Source organism: Oryzias latipes (assembly GCF_053564925.1).
Source record: "Oryzias latipes strain Hd-rR chromosome 1 unlocalized genomic scaffold, Olatipes_Hd-rR_3.1 chr1_Y".
NCBI classification, from domain to species: Eukaryota; Metazoa; Chordata; class Actinopteri; order Beloniformes; family Adrianichthyidae; genus Oryzias; species Oryzias latipes.
This window is the reverse complement of record NW_027616335.1, coordinates 8,652,658-8,670,346: the sequence shown is the minus strand read 5'-3', so window position 1 is coordinate 8,670,346 and position 17,689 is coordinate 8,652,658. Positions and strand designations below refer to the sequence as shown.

Here is a 17,689-nt window from a genome sequence, read left to right as displayed (position 1 = left end):
TTCATTTTGTTCGAGCTCCACCTTTTTGTTTACCACGGAAAACACACATCTAGACTCACACAAGTTCAGCAACTGTCATGCCATGCCCCCTTCACCACTTCAGAGTAAATTAGCTTTAAACCCTCTTTGAGAGCAAAATGAAACGCAAATAAAAATGGTGAGGAAAATAAATTAGTTACCATGGTGACATTTTTGTTTAATGATAAAAGGTTATTATTAAAACAAAATGTTGCTTTTTATTCTTACAAGCTAAATTACAAAATCCAAGAATATCACTGGTCATTTTCACTATTTCTGAATCAACATTAAAATGAAGCCTGAATCATTTTTGATTTATTCAAATAAAGATTGATATAAAACTGATGTATGAAGATTGAATAACTATTTAAATGAAATAAAAACACAGCAAAATAACCAAACAGGAAATCTGAAGGACCTTGTTCTTTAGCGTGTGGCGTTGACATATTTACAGGTCATGCTTACATATACCTCTGGTGTATAAGACAGCCACCGTCTGTTTTAACAGCAGTAATGACTAAATACACTCTGCAGTATTGATTTTAATACTCCATACATGTAATAATGCTGTTTTCACATGCCTTGCACCAAAATCTACTGGGAGGACTGTGAGATTTGAGCAGACAGTTTTAAAGCTGTTACTGTGGTTGTGACTTTGTTCGCCAACCGCCATTGATACACACTTACTGCCATATTGTCCCCCCCCCCCCCCCCCCAACCACTACCACCATCACCTCCCCCTTACCAGGTTATCAATGCTGCCCTCACTCTGGCTGCCCGCCCCCAAAGCAAGGTTGCCCAGGATAACATGGATGTTTTCAAGGATCAGTGGGAGAAGCAAGTGCGCATTCTGACCGAAGCTGTGGACGACATCACATCTGTGGATGACTTTCTTTCTGTATCAGGTATGCAGCAGCACAGGTCCGTCCACGGCACCGAAAGAGGCTCTGACAAAATGAGCCCCACCGCCCAGAGGGGAGCATCCAGGCAGAGTATTTCTCCTGTTATTGGCCAGATACCAAATAAAATATGACAAAGTTTAGAAACAAAACAAGACAACAGATTGCACTCCAGGAAAAAGAAAAAAAACAAAAAACAATAGGAAAATAAAAAGAGACAACTGATAAAAAAAACAAATTATTTCAATTGTTTGATTTGCAGTGTCTTATGTTTTGTTTTGTCCACTTGTATTTTGTTCATGAAAAAGTAGAATTATTTGGAAATTGTAATATATTTTTTGGCCATCTTTTTGTCTTCCAAAATACAAACGTGATTGTATTAATAAAGGAAACGAATTGAAAGAGTAACAGAACAGCACATTTAGAACCCCCTGCTTTAAGGACAAACATGAATAATTTATTGTGATCCCTGTAAACCCACGGTGTTAAAGATGGGACCAATTTAACTTTGCAAAGAGGCATTTGTTTTCCAAAAGCCTGAATGTTGAACACTAAATGTGTCTTCCAAGTAAAACAATGTATTTTCCCCATTCTTTGTAAATATCACTTGTCTTCTTTTTCTTCCTATTTTTTTTTTTTATCTTTTCAGAGAACCATATTCTTGAGGATGTCAACAAATGCGTAATTGCTCTACAAGAGGGGGATGTGGACACTCTTGACCGGACTGCCGGAGCCATCCGGGGTCGAGCTGCTCGTGTGGTTCACATCATTAATGCTGAGATGGAAAATTATGAACCAGGGGTCTACACCGAACGCGTATTGGAGTCCATCAAGCTCCTGTCGGAAACTGGTCAGTACACTTCACACAGAGCTGGGGTGGCAGAAGACTTTCTTTATGCTGCTAAACATTTCGCTGTATGCCGAGGTAAAGAGCAGGATGTACTGGTACACTGAATTGGCTTTGGTACGGGAAAACACATTTCCTAGTCACTTCTAAAGTGGAGACAGTATACATTTTAACTTGTCACTTACGTCTTTATAATCTCTACACTGAAAAAAAAAACGGAATTTAAAACAACTGCTATCATTTGAATAAGTTACTGATGTTCCTTTGCCATTTAATATGATTTCCTTAACGACACTGGTAACAGCATCATCAATCCACCTGTTCCCATAACAACTGCTACAAATACATTACTTTATCTCCAAATATGCCTTTGCATGTTATCATTAAGAAAATGTTTGTATTGTCTGAAGTCTTGCACTCTTGCTTACTAATGCTTCAGGATGAAGGGTTAAATGTTAAAGGAATGTTATATTATTTTACAGACTGTAATGGATTATTAAAGTCTCAATTAGTGATGAAAAAAATGTAAAATTACACTTTAATCTCTTAGATTTCCCCCAAATTGTTTAATTCCCTTGCTTTTTGTTTTTCGCATGCTAGTGATACTCACATAAATACTCCACATCAACCTGTACAGCTACAATTGACAAGAGCGAATGTTCAGCTTTTTTTTTCTTAATAATCCTACTCCTTAAGTTGATCTTAATTGAGTTGTACTTTTTAGTTTTGGATCATTCTCCTAGAGAATATACTAATTCAATTCAAGCTTCAAATCCTAGATGGATTAAATTTTTTCTATGAATACCAATAATCAGAATTCTATGGTCAACTTAATGATTGCAAGGTCTCACAAGGTCAAGCCTGCCAAATTTCATCTCTCCACTAATACAGTCTTTGACAGATCATAAAGGTCGATGAGGAGAGTCTTTCTTTTTTTTCCATCTCTCCTTCATTATCTTCAGCTTGTTTGGAGTTCAGGTCACTTAGGCTGCAATCTGAGGAAGGATGCCTGGACCTCCCTCTTTTCCAGCTTTTCTGGAAAGACTGCAAGTCATGCCAGCCAAAAAAGAAAAAAAGTCTTGGCTGGCATGTTACAGGTCTGTTGTGGGGCTTCCTCTTTGTTGGACATACCCATAACACCTCACTGAAAAGGTGTCCAGATGGCTGAGCTTAGCACCCTATGTCCAAGGGAAACCCCATCCACCACTCAAAAGAGGCCCCTTTCTGCCACCTGTAGTCGTGATCTTAACTGCATGTTCACAATGCACATGACATGATCAATTCAGATGCAACATCGAACTGTTGATCAGTTTTAGTTTCAACACTCCTTAGTATAGAGTAGATACTAAAGCTCTGCCACATGAGGAAGATTCCGATTCATTTTCTATGCATTTCAAGTTTTTCCAAGTGAGAACCAACATTTGAAGGTGCCGATTTGTGTCCCAGCCCCTTCAAAAGCAGCTCTAAGCCAGAGTAAGAGAATATGGCCTTAGAAGCCCCTAGGGACCACGTTACCTGCAAATAGTAAAGATTAGATTCTAAGAGTTCTAAGGCAAAGCACCCTACACAGTTTGACTGACCAGAGAAGGGTTCTATTTAAAGAAATAAAACAGAATTTGCCAAGAGCAGGCCATGTTTCATATACTTCTAAAGCACCCCCCATAAGAGGGACGTGGTCATCAGCATGGGCTGATGGTGTAAACTTTAAGATTACCTGAGGATTCTAGTAGGTGTGAAGATCTTATCCAGTATTAGCCAAGACAAAACCATTGGGTTTTGTTTTTTTGAATCAGAGCTTTGACTGTTGACCATATTCTCTAGTCTGGTATTGTGGCATATAAACAAGGTGACCGATGAGTGTGATTCCCCCGTAATTTGGACACATTCTGTTTTTTTTCAAGCCATCTCTTGTCCAGTGAGGAAAAGCTCTTGTCTTGGCTCTAAGCAAAGGGGCTGCAAGTGGTTGCACAACTATTTGTCACCTTTCAGTCTGGACAACTCCACAAAAAAGCAAAGTCTATCCCCTCTATAGAAGATTAGTCAATTTAGATGTCACTACTTTAGATTGTTCGCTTCCAAATTTGTAAAGCCGTCTGGTATGCAGTGTTCTTTTTAGGAGGAAAGTTCTCCTACTTGACAGCTTTTCCCTTCAGTGTCATCTCTTTTTTATTCCATTTCCAAACTGAAGTGATGTAGGAAATAATAAAATCCAAAATAAAATCTAAACAATCAGTAACAGCTTTTGTTCAGAAGGGTTCTGAAAGTATAACATTTTGTGAGATATTAGAGTGTAGAGTGTTACATCACAAACCACTGCCCATTTTTCCACATTTACAACCTAACCTAGTATTGTCTATGAAGACTCTCATTCATCCAGGTTGGTTCCATTGTAGTAGGTTTAGGGGATGTCATCTGGATTTACTAGGTATATTTTTGAATTACAAAATTTGACCTTGAAGTGAAACTGCAAGGAGTCAGTATTCTTCTCCATTACTTTATTCTATGATAAATTCTGAAAGAGTGCACTATTGCTCTCCTCTATTATCTAAATATTTCTTCAAAAGTCAACAAATAAAAGGTCTCTTGTGTGTATTTCGTTTTTTTCCCTTTTTTTCTTGGAAACATTTCGTCTTGAGACAATTTAGTTAATTCCGTAACAGTATGCCCAAACATGACCTTTAGAAATGCACCAACACCTAGACTGAACAAAACAAAAACACAGGATGAAAGGAGGTAAGTAATGTTTCTTACCTTTTCTAAAAAATAAAATCTAACCACACTCCCATTCTTCAAATGTGTGTTAAAAAGCAGTAAAATATCTTCTTAGAAGTTGTTGTAATTTAGCCTCCTTCCTCTTTCTACTGCCTTTTTTTCTCACTTGCCCGTCTTTTCCGCCCCAGTTTCTGCCTCTCCCATTAGAGCCTATTTAGCGAGGCGGTATATCTGTTGTTTCGCTCATTTCTTTCATCTGCCAGGATAATTGAGAGACACAATCAGCTCCCTCCCTGTTAGCTGATAAGTCTCAAACATCATTAGGTGAGTCACATGTCCTCACAAAGCCATCTGTTCTAGTCCCTCCTCTGGCATTCAACTCCATCATTATGGACAAGAGTCAGTGCTATTTATATGATGTCTTAAGCACATTGTGTTCTCTTGTTGCATAATTCATTTTAACTGATTAGTGTAATTTATTACTAAACACATCTGCTTTTTTGGGGGGTCTAAAATAAACGTTATAGTTTTAGTAAGGGGTATTAGTAGGAAACTTTGCAGACCTTACACATGGCACAAATGTCTGTTTGAGTAAGGCCTTTTATTCTGACAGTTTTTTAAACAATTCATGGACTTTCCCACATTTCTCTTTATGTGTTGTGAACAGCAATATCATAAAAATAAGCCACATACAACTTGCATTAATAATTTATGAAATATAATTATTTCATTTCCAACTATATTCCTCTTCTCAAACTTCATACAGCTACATATATTATATTTATCTTTATTTATGCAAAGTTTCTAAAAAGCAGCACAATCCACTTGCGTTGGTGGGAAAAACAAGAAAGAGCTCTTTTTATGCATTTTCTTTTTCAAAGTATCTGCATTAAAATGCATCAAAAGGTCTTACCATTAAAAGCCCCAGGTAGTATTGGAGTATTTGCATAATTATTCTGTGCAGTGCTTTTTAAATTTAGAGCAAAACATTTGTAATTGTAACAGCAGTTTTAGTTGTCTGGCCATTTACAAAACAAAACAAAAAAGATCTGCAAGGTAGTAAATCTTCAGCAAATTAAATGGATGAAATAAGTCATTTAAGTTATTTTTCTTCCAATAACTTAAATTTAAAGGGTAGTTTTTCTCAGATATGATGGCCTTGTAGCCTTTTTGCTTGTTGCATAACAATCAGCCAATTCTGTTTGTTTAAATACAAAATCTAAATAACTTAAATAACTGTTGCCATTATTTCCAAGTGTACACACAGCCGTGAAGATTTAAACCGTCCATCTCGAATTCTGAACAATTTTCTTTGAGAAAGAAATAATAGTTGAAAACAGTGATAGTTTTCCCTTTTCAAGGCGCTGTTGATCAGTTCTGTAAGTCTTTGATGTTTTACATTTCACATTCTCGACTTGTCAAATGTCAGAGTGGATCAGCTTTTGAAAATAACTTAAAGAGGATGGAGTTCACCCCCCTGCCACTGTCATTTCCACATTTTTTTGATGTTCAAAAGAAAAGAGCCGTAGTGGCAGAAAAAAAAGGGGATGGAGAGAATGAAGGAAGTATGGGTTGATTTATGTGCCTTCTTGGAGCCTGAATATACTACATATGCAAAATGACAACTTGTGGAATTTCTTACAACCCAGTTATTGAACATTTCTGGTTGGTAAATAAACAGATTTGCCCTAATAAAACCATTGATTTTCATAAGTGACAAACATTTTTCAAAGCTGTTTTAACATTGTCGCTGTTGGCTAGTGTGATCCTTTGACTTGACTACGCTACCATTTTATGGTTTGCTTCCTAAAGCTTTTGCTGCTGCTTGTGACAGTAAAACAGACAGCGAGTCCTCCAACCCAGAAGCAGTAAAATATCCAAGGTTATCTGTCAGATTTTGGGGGTTTGTGATCTTTGTTTGGATCACTTTAACTCTTGTGTGTTAATCTTTAGCCATTGGGGTTTTCTTGCAATTAAAAAACTAAATTGTCCACCTTTCGGCTTATTCCTTCAGGTGTTGCCACAGCCTAATCCCACTGGTGGTTTTGGAAGCCCTTCCTGACACAACCCTGTATTTTATCCGGGCTTGGGACTGGCACAGGGAGTCCTATACGTAGGCCCTGTTGTGGCCATATAGTTAGACCGTAGCATAAAGGATCTTCCCCAAGGACCCACACTGGATGAAGCTCATCGCTCCCACGGGCAAACAAACCCTGCTTTCCTGTGCCTCAGTCCCGCACTCAACCAACCGAGCTATCCAGTTGCCCAATTAAAAAAATGAGTTAGAAGCATTCAAAGCTTTTTTGTCTGCAGCCAATCTAAAAGATCAGAACTTAGACTAAATGTCTGGTTTCTTTACACCTTTAAGATTCTGATAGAAATGTCAAGGCAAGGAATCAGCAGCAGTCTTTCATTGGGTCCATATATTTATTAGATGGAGATCTGTAGTGTTTCATCTTCCTGTTTGTCTCTTAGTGCTGTCTGGGGTTTTTAGGGGCTACCGCGCACATCTGATCTAGACCATAAAGCATTTATCGATCCGTGTGAACTTCTGCCGCCCTCTTCTCCCAGTCCTCTCAGACCTGATATCTATGGATCCAAGCTCGGTCAAGGAGAAATCTATGGCTAGGGGGAAGATGATTAAGTATAGCTCAAAGAAAAGGCATATACGACCACACACTTTTTTGAGGATACTGAATACAATTAACCAGATTCCAACTCTCTGCCCTTTAAAAAAAAAAAAAAAAAATCCATCAAAGTCTCTAGGGGGTTTCACTAAGCAATGCGAGGAAAAGCTTTATTGGAATTCATTGATGTGGTTCCCTTTTTTCTCTGTTTCAGTGGTATGCTCGTGTTAAACATTTAAGTTTTGTCAGAGCGCTCTGAGACAGCTGCATTTCCTCTTCTTTCTCTCAGTCCACGTTTGGGCCTACAGCGACTTACATCAATCGCCACCATTCGTCAGTTTTCCTGACAGATGCTCCACCAGCACCACTTTCACTAAAACCACAGTAATTGCCCTTTGACCTTGTCTCAATTTGCCAATCCCTCTTCTGACTGTGGATGGTTAGCAGGATTATGGCCAGTTTGAATGCTTTTCTATGGATTCCTGAGAGACAGTCCACACATTCGTCTGGAATCGAAGCTTGTCCTTCAAAAGAAAAAAAAAATCGATAGGCTACTGGTAAAGTGGTTCTGACTCTCCTTCTTTGATCTCTGATAAAATTTTCTTTCTGTACTAACTCTGTGTTTGCTCAACATGTCTCTCGTAAGGAATGGCAAATGTTTTGGTTTTCTTTAATGTAGTCTCATGCAGAAAAGGGTAGATTTAAAAAAGAAAAAAAGATATATTGTGGTGCCATAGTAGTTGCTGCATTTTGATGCATGGTGGCAGAGAAAGCAGGATATAGCAAGGGTTTTACAGAGTAATACATGCTCACACAACCTACAACCTGCCATGCCTCTAAATCAATGGATCAAGTTCACTAAAAAGAAATGCAGCTTGGACTTAGGAGACAGAAATAAAGAAAGACACTTCATAGCCGGTTTTCGAAGTAATATTTCCAGAAAAAATATATTCTATTCAAACATCTTTGTATTAAAATTCTGATGTGGACCCCCCCCCAGGTACCATTTGTAGCCACAAATTTAAAGAAAGACTTTAATACTTAACAGGTAAAAAGGGAAAAGGGATCTTTACTCTGTTAATATTTCATATATTCAGCTGTATCCCTACAAGGCATTCTCTGTTGGCCCAAACTTATTTAGAAAAAGTACATTTAAATCTCTTTTTAAAATTATAAAATAAAAGAAAGTGCTTACATGATTAAACAAGAGCTCATGGTAGTGGAAAAAAACCTTAAGCTTGATTTAATTTTACCAAAGCAAAAATGTAGGCAGTAGTAAGGCACAACTGTATGTTCTATCAGGTTTTTTTCGGGACTATCCCTGTGTCCAATGCTTTTGTTCAGCATTCTTGCCATTAAATCGCATGCAAAAAACAAACAGACACAGCTGTTAGCATTACCCTTGGATCTCAACAGGAAATGTCTTGCTGATGGAAGTGAAACGCACAGATAAACGGTACAGCAGAACCTGAGGTGTTACTTAGGATAGATAAAAGATCAAATAAGAACCTGTGGCGAAAGTCTTTGTTGGATAGCACAAAAACTGTGACTTTTATTTTGAATATTGTTTTAACCCCTGCTCACTGCAAAGCAAGCAGCGGAAGGGGTGCATTAAGGGAGTTTATATTTTGTTCTGTTCCTCTTTGAGTGTTTTTTTTTTTACTTTTAGTTGTTTTTGTCAGTAGATTTTATTTCTTTTTTTTGTGCAGTGTTTAATCTTTAACTAGTGTTGTTGCTCCACAAGTGAGGACTTTGTGTACCCAACTCATTTTGGTATTGCTTCGTCAAGGTGTTGGCTATGCAAATGTCATTTGAGTCCACATCGTTAAAATGTACGTTTAGACTATGTTCAACTGGGATATTGTATTGATCCTTGAGGCTTTCTGAAATACTTGCAGTAGTGTAAGGTGTATTGTTATACATACAATGAAGACTAATGCTACTGACGACCCAGGCACTGGATTGCACAGCCCGCCACTGATATTGCTAATACGTGCTAAGAAACACAAAGCTGAATGAGTCACTTTCAAATCTGCGTCCATTGTTACAATAATGGGAAAAGAGGTTTTTGCCAGCAGAGGCAGATGGCAAACTCGAAGCTTGAAAGGAGAAGAGGTAAGCTCTCTTAATCAGTGCGTAAATAGAGGCAGGAGTTAGGAGAGAGGACTGATGCGGAAATTGCAGAGAAGCAGTGCATTAGGAGACTGCCGGAGAACATTTTAACCAAGAACTCAGTGGAAGGAAGAAATTGGAGCAGGAGGCAAACTAATTGAAGAAGTTTTTTTTTTCTTTTTCAGGTTTATCTCACAACATTGTAGATTTTTTACGTTTTTCAACATACGCTCATTTGCGATCCTGGAGTAAAAAGTACAATACATCTTTTTTGGATTCATGGATCTGCGCTGTTTCCTTCTTTCTTAGTTTTGTGGAAAAGGGTCAAATTCCACCCTGAAAAATCTGCCTGAAGTCTCAGATGGTTTGCTGATCCAAAGCCAGTTTCAATTTTTAAATAAACAGGCATTCTACTCGGGGTGTGTCAAATAATCGGCTTAATCGATGAATTGATTCATACTTCTGCAATGCAACCATATCGATCTGTCAGAGAGAAGTTGTTCATCAAATTGACCTATACCATTATGTAATTGTTTCAAAATGAAATAAATCCATTATATCGATATTGGAAAATTCCATTTTGATTGAGGCACAGTTGCTTTATTTTACTATAACGAAAAAAACAACCAAGTACCATCACAGCCAACAATATACATGTGATGCGAGTAAAATGATCAAGCATCATTCTAGTCCAATGTGTGGGAACACTTGGTAATATGCTCTAATAATGTTCCATTTGATTAGTCTTTGGTTAAAAAAAAGCAACTTAAGGAAACTATAATGTGAATGGAATTGACATAATCTACACTTAATTATCTTGCTTTAAAAGTAAGATGTAAAACTTCACCTGTTCACTCTTCAGTACCCAGGTATTTATCCCTGAGTCACATTCATTGAAGATTTGGTTAAAGGTGTCCTGGATCGATTTTAGGTCAGTGAATCAAATCGAATATCGACTTTGAATTGTATCGACAACCACAAGTTACTGAGAGAATGCAGTTTAAATGTATTTCTTTCTGTGTTAGATGTTTGCGTAGTATCATGACACAAATGTGTTTTGGCAAAGATGCAGTATGGTTAAAGTTAATGGCTGTAAAACTTTTTATAAGGACCGGGTAATTAGCAATTCTACTTGTTGTTAGCCCTGTAGCCCTGCTTGTTCCAACAAATTATATGTAAAAGACACTTCCTCCATCTTTCCTTATGCTCTAAATCACACCACAGGAGGATTTTTTCAAGTACATGTGAGAACTTATTCATTTTATAAAGGCTCAAAAACATGTCTAAACTTATTGCTTTGTTTTCCCCCTCCTCTGTAGGTCAGAATAATCATGCTTTCAAATGAAAAAAAAATCAAGCTGCATGAATCCTATAGTCATGGTGAATCATGAATTTCTGCTTTCACATGGCTTTGTCATTTCCTGTGACGCATGGTGACAGCAGCTCACTAACAGACGTTTTCACAGGAAATTACTTTGCAGATGCAACACAGCCAAGTAAAAAAAGCACAATGTGGTTGAAAGTGTAATACAGTGACACCCAAAGAATTAAATGGGAAATATCCTGCCGTGATTTTCTAAAGTTAAAAACGAAAAATAGGTCAGGGCTCCCTAAATTTGAAAATGTGGGTTTGGCAATGCAGTCTTTCTGCCTTTTAGTTGCTGTATGGAATTAATGAACTGAGGGAGAAGCTTGTTGTCCACAGATGTGTCTCCTTGAGCAAAATAAAAAGCGTCTGTGGACAACAAATACGAAGAAAATCCATTAGGGGTATTCATAGCTCATTGTAGATGCTGCCTTACTGATGTTTCTGCTCCAAACAGATCACATCTCCTATGCCATCATAAGCACATCCACTGGCAAAGGCGTGATTAATTAAACAGTAAATTCTTGTATTTCTCATGTATTTGGTTCTGAAATTTTGTTTTGCTGATTATAAAATGATGACAAGGACTCTGAGATGAGTACAGTGTGCAAATTGTTTCCCTCTAAGAGTTTTTTCATGAAAAGTCACTCAAGTGCACAAAAGTGCATGAAACGCCTACCTGGATACGCCACACGGATGTGCACGGAAAATTTCACGGTCACTAAATCCTTAACTTGTTAGAGTTTTGCTTGGTATGCCGCCTTAAAAGTAGGACACTTGCAAAAGAAGACAAAAACAATCCATAGAATGCATTAAAAAAAAGCTTTTAAAATCACATTTAATGCTTTGTCCAGTCAATTAAAGATTCCTTCTAAAAAAAAATAAAGTTAAAAAAAAGCACAGCCCATATATTAGAAAACAGAACCATTTATTTTTCAATAATAATTTTCCACATAGTGAAATTAGCACCATCTTTAGTTTAACGTGGCAGGATTTTGAAGTAAACCATTCATGCAAAGGTTATGTATTTGGATCTGATTTAATGTTGCCTGAGTAATGCAGGTCTGTGCTTTAATGCCACTCAACCATAACTTGCCATGATTTGCTGTGGAAATGAAGTGGTATGTATAGGAAACTCGAGTGTACGCACATGAAACGGTGCAAGTTGAGCGCAGCGCTCCATGTTAAGCCCGTCACAGGGGTACGCCATCTCTGTACTTTGAGGTTCTGAAACATTCATTGTACTTCCATGACTTCACACTTTAACCATGCTTAAGCCTGGCGGGTGAAAAAAATCCATTCCTACATGGTCACATTTAATTCCCTTCATCATTTTTCATCTGGAATAAGTGAAATTGGTCCTCACCATCAGCAACTTTGCTCATTAAGAGCTTGGAGAACATTTAAATATTTCTATTTAAAACGCCTTCCTAGCAATTCCCAAAAGCCTATTTTACGCTTCTCCAGTAAGTGGATTAAACTGAATTAAAAATGAAAAGAAAAAGGGAGAGGCTTTTTGTAGTGCCATTTTTAAGTCTGCGAATTACAGCTTATGCTTTATGTCAAACAAATAAGTTCACTCAGGATGCACCTGTAGTGCCATTAGGTAATTTTTCAGTTCATTGGGTATGTAAGTTATGGGAAAACAGGTGGATAAATAACCAAAGTTAATGCTGACTTGTTCTGTTGGGTTTCCAATGACCAAACTGTAGTATATCATTTGTTTTGTTCTAATTTTTTCTTAAATGTTTGTCTTTATGTCCAAAAGATTTCCTAAATTAACTCACTGTAAAAAAATATATATATATATATATATATATATATATATATATATATATATATATATATATATATATATATATATATTTGGAGATCTATTATCAAAAAAGGTTGTCTGTGTCTTCTCATCTCTTTTACCTAACATGTTTTCCTAGAAAGTAGTCATCCATAAAAATGGAATTAAAATTCAATGTACTGCTTATTAGGTCATCTATTTTTTAGTTGTATTGCGGACAATGAAACCAAGACATTTAATTTTTTGTAGTTAGAAAGTAAAAGTTAGCTTTTAAATTAAGTTATTTCTTAATAATAGTAGACTTTTTAGAATAAGGAATACAAAAACATATCTAATTAGGTGTCATTTTGATTTCTTTTTGACAAACATCTTGGCCCAAGAAGACCTAAAGTGTCATTTAGATGTGGAAACTGTCACTATAAGATTTGACCTGTAAAATTCCCATTCAAGACAAACCCTCGTCTTCTGCAGGGAATCTATTTTTATGTTTAGAAAATGTGGTTTTGTTCTGACCCATTGAAAAATGAATGGAAATCTGACCAAAGGAAGAATATATACCCCTCAAAAGTCTGAATATTTTTTCTGCATAATAGCACATACATTTTTTTTAATTTTTTTGCTGAAGGTACTGATACAATCCCTTCCTTTTTTCCAAAATGCTGATAACAATCTGGACCGTCTTTTTCATCTTTAGTATTTTGCTGCTTTCCAAAGTCTCAGTTTGCCCCTATGCGCTCGTAGGAGCTATTACCAAGGAGTAGTTCTTGAGCTATTCCCATTTCTAGTTTTACACATAAAAAAATGTAAGTAGTCTTAACGTATAAGCCGTTTATAGGTTTGGAAAAGTGATGTTTCACCTCACAATATGTAAATAAAGCAACAGTCTGTTCCAGTAAACTGTTGCTTTTGTCATGATAATCCACCACTCGGCGATTGTTGTGACAATAATCATGGAGAAAGGTAGCCTTTTAAATATTGAGGCATTTATTCAATATGCTTGAATATTAAACAGGGTGTATTCATTTGCAGCATAATTCCTTTGAAACACACAAAGAGCAAAAAGCTCGTCTATCAACTATAGCCAATGAAAGCTGAGGACAAAGGGGCCCATTTTTGTGGTCAATGGGGACTTTTCTTTTGTTACAAAGCTTTTTTCTGTTACCACAAAGACGGATAAATCTAGTTTTTGTTCATCCATGTTCAGATTTAACAGCCTTTGGCTGCATGTTAGCACCATGCACACTTACCTACACTTCAGGATTACAAATAGCACCCAAGCAATCTTTGACAATCAAAAAAATATATGCGTGAAATGCCTGTTGTTGTTTCGAAACTAGGTTTGCATTTGGCTGTGCTTGTTTTTAGAAGCCAATCAAGAGAGACTGCAGTGCCTCAAAAGATGAAAACAAGTTGTTTTCATACCGTCAAGCAGAGAAACTGAGCTCTGTGATGGATCATGCAATATTTTCCCTTTCCTAATAGAGATGTGACGCACTTCCATTATTGAAACGGACTGGTTGCTAACAAGTCATATTAATAGTTGTTTCTTTCCTTTTTTTGTCCTCCTGCTTTCTCCTTTCTCACCTCTTTTCTTCTGCAGTCATGCCCCGATTTGCTGAACAAGTGGAGGTAGCAATCGAAGCCCTGAGTACGAACCCCCCGCAGGCCTTTGAGGAGAATGAGTTCATTGATGCCTCCCGTTTGGTGTATGACGGCGTCCGTGACATCCGGAAAGCTGTCCTCATGATAAGGGTACGTTCTCTAAAGTAAGAGCGGAAAGCGCTCTCTAGAAACCTGTTCTGGTTTACTAGAAAAGAAAAATGTATTTATGTCATCAATCTTCAAGTTACTGTTGGTTCAATAACTGTTGCTAAATAGTGAGCAGGCTAAAATTGTCATACTTTATTTTGTAGATTGTGCTGCTGGTTGATATTTTGCAGATAATTATTTTTTCATTAACTCTTTTTTATTTATTTTTTGTACTAAAATGTTTATTTTTGTCATGAACATTGAAGACAAAAATACATCTGCCGGCATGATAAAAGAAGCACCATAATGACAAATGAAATTAGTAAAAGGGTCTTGCCGAACTTTGTGGGGCGTGTCATGATAAAAATACTTCACAACAAACCAGATACAGACAGCCAAGCTGCTTCACACACACGCACACACCAATTTTAGAATTTTTAAATGTTTCACGCAAACTATCTTTCCTCTTTTCAACCTATAATTCATTTATTCAAGTTTATGCAGGCTGGAAGCTTTCCCGGTGCAGCTCTGGAAAAAATCTAATTATGGAAAATAATTTGTTGTTGGTAAATAATGTAAAACAGGCAGCTTTGAACTGCCCGGGACCAGCTGGCTTCATAATCCCATCCAAGTTCAATTACTTTTTGAGGAAACAACTTTGGAAGATCTGTGCTTTTCTCTGTCGTCAAACTCCATCACAAAAATGTCGGTGCCACGTGTGATTTCGTTTTTTTTTTCCTCCTTCTATGTCTGTGTAATTTTTCTACCACTTAAACCGAGTAATGGCTCCTTTAGAAATGTTCACTGTGTAGATCTCATGAGAAGTCAGTGGATTAAGAAGCCAATTTTCCACCGTGTTTGAAATTTGAGGCATATCTTGAGAAGAGTGTGAAATTCTGATAAAATTCCTCCAAAACAGAGAAGCTGTGGCTGCTGTTTTACACACATGTAGACATGCAGGTAACAAGTTTTCAACAGAAGCTAGTCCAGCAGAGTTTCCACATTGACTAATGATTAAAACACATGATTGATATGTTCAACTATTTCCTAAGTGCAAAAAATTACCTTCATTTGGCTTGTTTAATCTAGATTAAGACCGTTTCTGGATAAAAAGATGGAATCATTGTAACATTTTTCCATGAAACACTCAAATATTAACTAAGAACCAATTACATCTGACTTCAGAGGTTTGTCAGATTGCTAACCCCCCCCTTGAATAGGGCTGCATAGTTTTTGTCCGATTGTTTTAGCAACAAACTGTTTAAATCTTTGCTGCAATGATTGCTCGCTAAGCAGCAGAATCACCCTGTGCACTAAAGCAAACAGTCTCCAAGGTAACCGTCCCTTTGCTTTAGCACCTCTGCTGCGCCAAACAGTGACCTCATTGAAACGAGTGAGGGGGCTGCGTTTCACACCGCCTCGATGTCTGTGTGTGTGTTTGAGGAGGAGAGAGCGTGGCTTTAGTCATATTTGGGTAATACTGGACCCCAGTGAATTTAAAGTCCCAAACTATAATGTTGTGAAGAAAAGAAAAAGCACAGTTGCTCTGACCTTTTGTGGCTTAAACATCCATTTATCTTGTTCTGCTGACCACACTCGCATCCTTTGGTCGTTTGCACATGTAAGCACAAGCAGCAGGGATGACCCACAGGGGTACAAAATAGCTTGTAAACATGTGATCAAATAGTGCGGCTATAACAGATCAAGTTCTTCACAATTAGGTTGACAATACACTACTAGTATCTAACCTGAATAAAGTCAGCTTATCTCTTCATTTTCTATCTTATGGATGGATTTTCAGTACCGGAGAAGGATTTGTCACTTATGTATATACTGTAATGTATGCAACAACAGTTTACAATCAAGTAAACTGGATTTAATCTGCAAAGAGATGAGACTGTCTATTCCTGTGGGAATATTTGGTCTGTAATACGATTTGGAAGCCGAGCGTGCTCGACAAAGACGCAACTGCAAATTGCTGTGGAGCATTTCAGTTTGGTTTTTGATTTCCAAGGAGAGTTATTAACAAGGTCAGATCAGCAGAATGCCTTAATGCAATTGGATTGATGTACCACCTATTAAAGCAACACATGATATACTGAAGCGCTATGATGTGTATTTCCATTGCATACTACCACCAAGAGTTGTTAGTTGCCTTGTCTGAATCTTTCGGAATCAGAGAGTAAAACATAAACTTTTAATTCTTCACATTATAATCATTATAATTTACAAAACTCATAATCTGTGCTCTGTGTCTTAATCTGTTCCTTGCCAGGCATACAGTTCGGATCATTAATTGATTGCTATTCAAAATAATATAAAAAAACAATTTCATTAGTGATCACATTTTTAGAATTGCACAGCTTTGCCATGAATCGTGTGCTTTAAAGCTAAATGAGATTATGTTACAGGGCAAAAGAATACTTCACACTCAACTGCACAAGTCCCTGCAAATTAGCCTGAACATGCAGCTTGCAGCACAATCGAGAAGCGAGTGCTTGGCAGACAAATTCATTTGTCTAAAGTTTATTTGTCATGGTAAAGTAACAGACTGGTTTTCCTCTCTTCTAAAACTTCAGGGGTCTTTGGACTACCCTGAATTGGCACAAGGGTCCACATTTTGTGATTGTGTCCCAAAACACCGTCGGATAGCATTTGAAATCCAACACACCCCTTGTAATGTGATGAATGGAATTGGTTCCAGAATTATTCTCACAGTTCATAAACTTTCTGACTGGGTTGTTTGGGGAGCAACTAAAGCAGAAATTCCCAGACCTCATTCATTTCAGCTACATCCCCCCCAATCGTTTCTGAAAAAGAAAAAACACTGAAGGGTTTTAGAGCTGGCTGATAGATTTCATTTCCCCAGTGAGTTCCTGGTCTGCCACAGGGCCTCTTTGCAGTGGCATACATCTGAAACACCCGGCTCAGGTTGTGCCCGGAAGGCAATTCTCATCAGATGCCACCTAAACCACCTCAACCGGCCGGTTTCAGTAAAGAGCAGAAACAGCTTTCCTCTGAGAGCCTTATAGATCATGGGTGTCAAACTCTAGCCCTGGAGAGCCACTGTCCGGCTGCTTTTTTAGAAATCTCTTCTACTTATTGCTGATTATCTGGATCAGGTCTGTTCTGCCAATAAGAGGCTACAAGACCCAAGGTAGTTGGAAAAAAAATGGACAGTGGCCCTCTAGGACTCAAGCCCAACCTCATTTTTACAGATGACAGAGCCGCCAAAACAGGGGCCTTACTTCAAACACATTTCTGATCCTTTTTTTTCCTTTACTAGCCAGATGTTATGCCTTAGGTGAGCATTGAAAGTACATTACGTTGTAAGTCAACACTGACATTATAACAGCCCAAAGCCTCACCTGCTATAGCTGTTCACCAATACAACTTAATTGATCAGGCTTTGCCACCTGACTGCTTTTTAATTCTCATCTTTATTTATATAGCGTTTATTTTTATATATAGCATTTATTTAATGAAAAAGAGAGGTCCTTTTTGCATCTATCTCTTCCTATACTCTCCCTAAAACATATATATTATGTGTGTGTTTGAACGTCA

General features: G+C 37.5%; 1 protein-coding gene across 3 annotated transcripts in view; it reads left to right on the top strand.

Moving 5' to 3' along the window:
- Nucleotides 1–17,689, top strand: part of LOC101157513 (catenin (cadherin-associated protein), alpha 2) — a 284,873-nt gene that overhangs the window by 241,158 nt on the left and 26,026 nt on the right. For all 3 annotated transcript variants that reach the window (XR_013654431.1, XM_023956970.2, XM_023956972.2), the window contains exons 11-13: nucleotides 767–923; nucleotides 1,567–1,767; nucleotides 13,977–14,128. Coding sequence is in view for 2 of the 3 variants with exons in the window: in XM_023956970.2 (XP_023812738.1) it covers nucleotides 767–923; nucleotides 1,567–1,767; nucleotides 13,977–14,128 (510 nt within the window). In the remaining variant the exon portion in view is untranslated. The remainder of the gene's footprint in view (nucleotides 1–766; nucleotides 924–1,566; nucleotides 1,768–13,976; nucleotides 14,129–17,689) is intronic.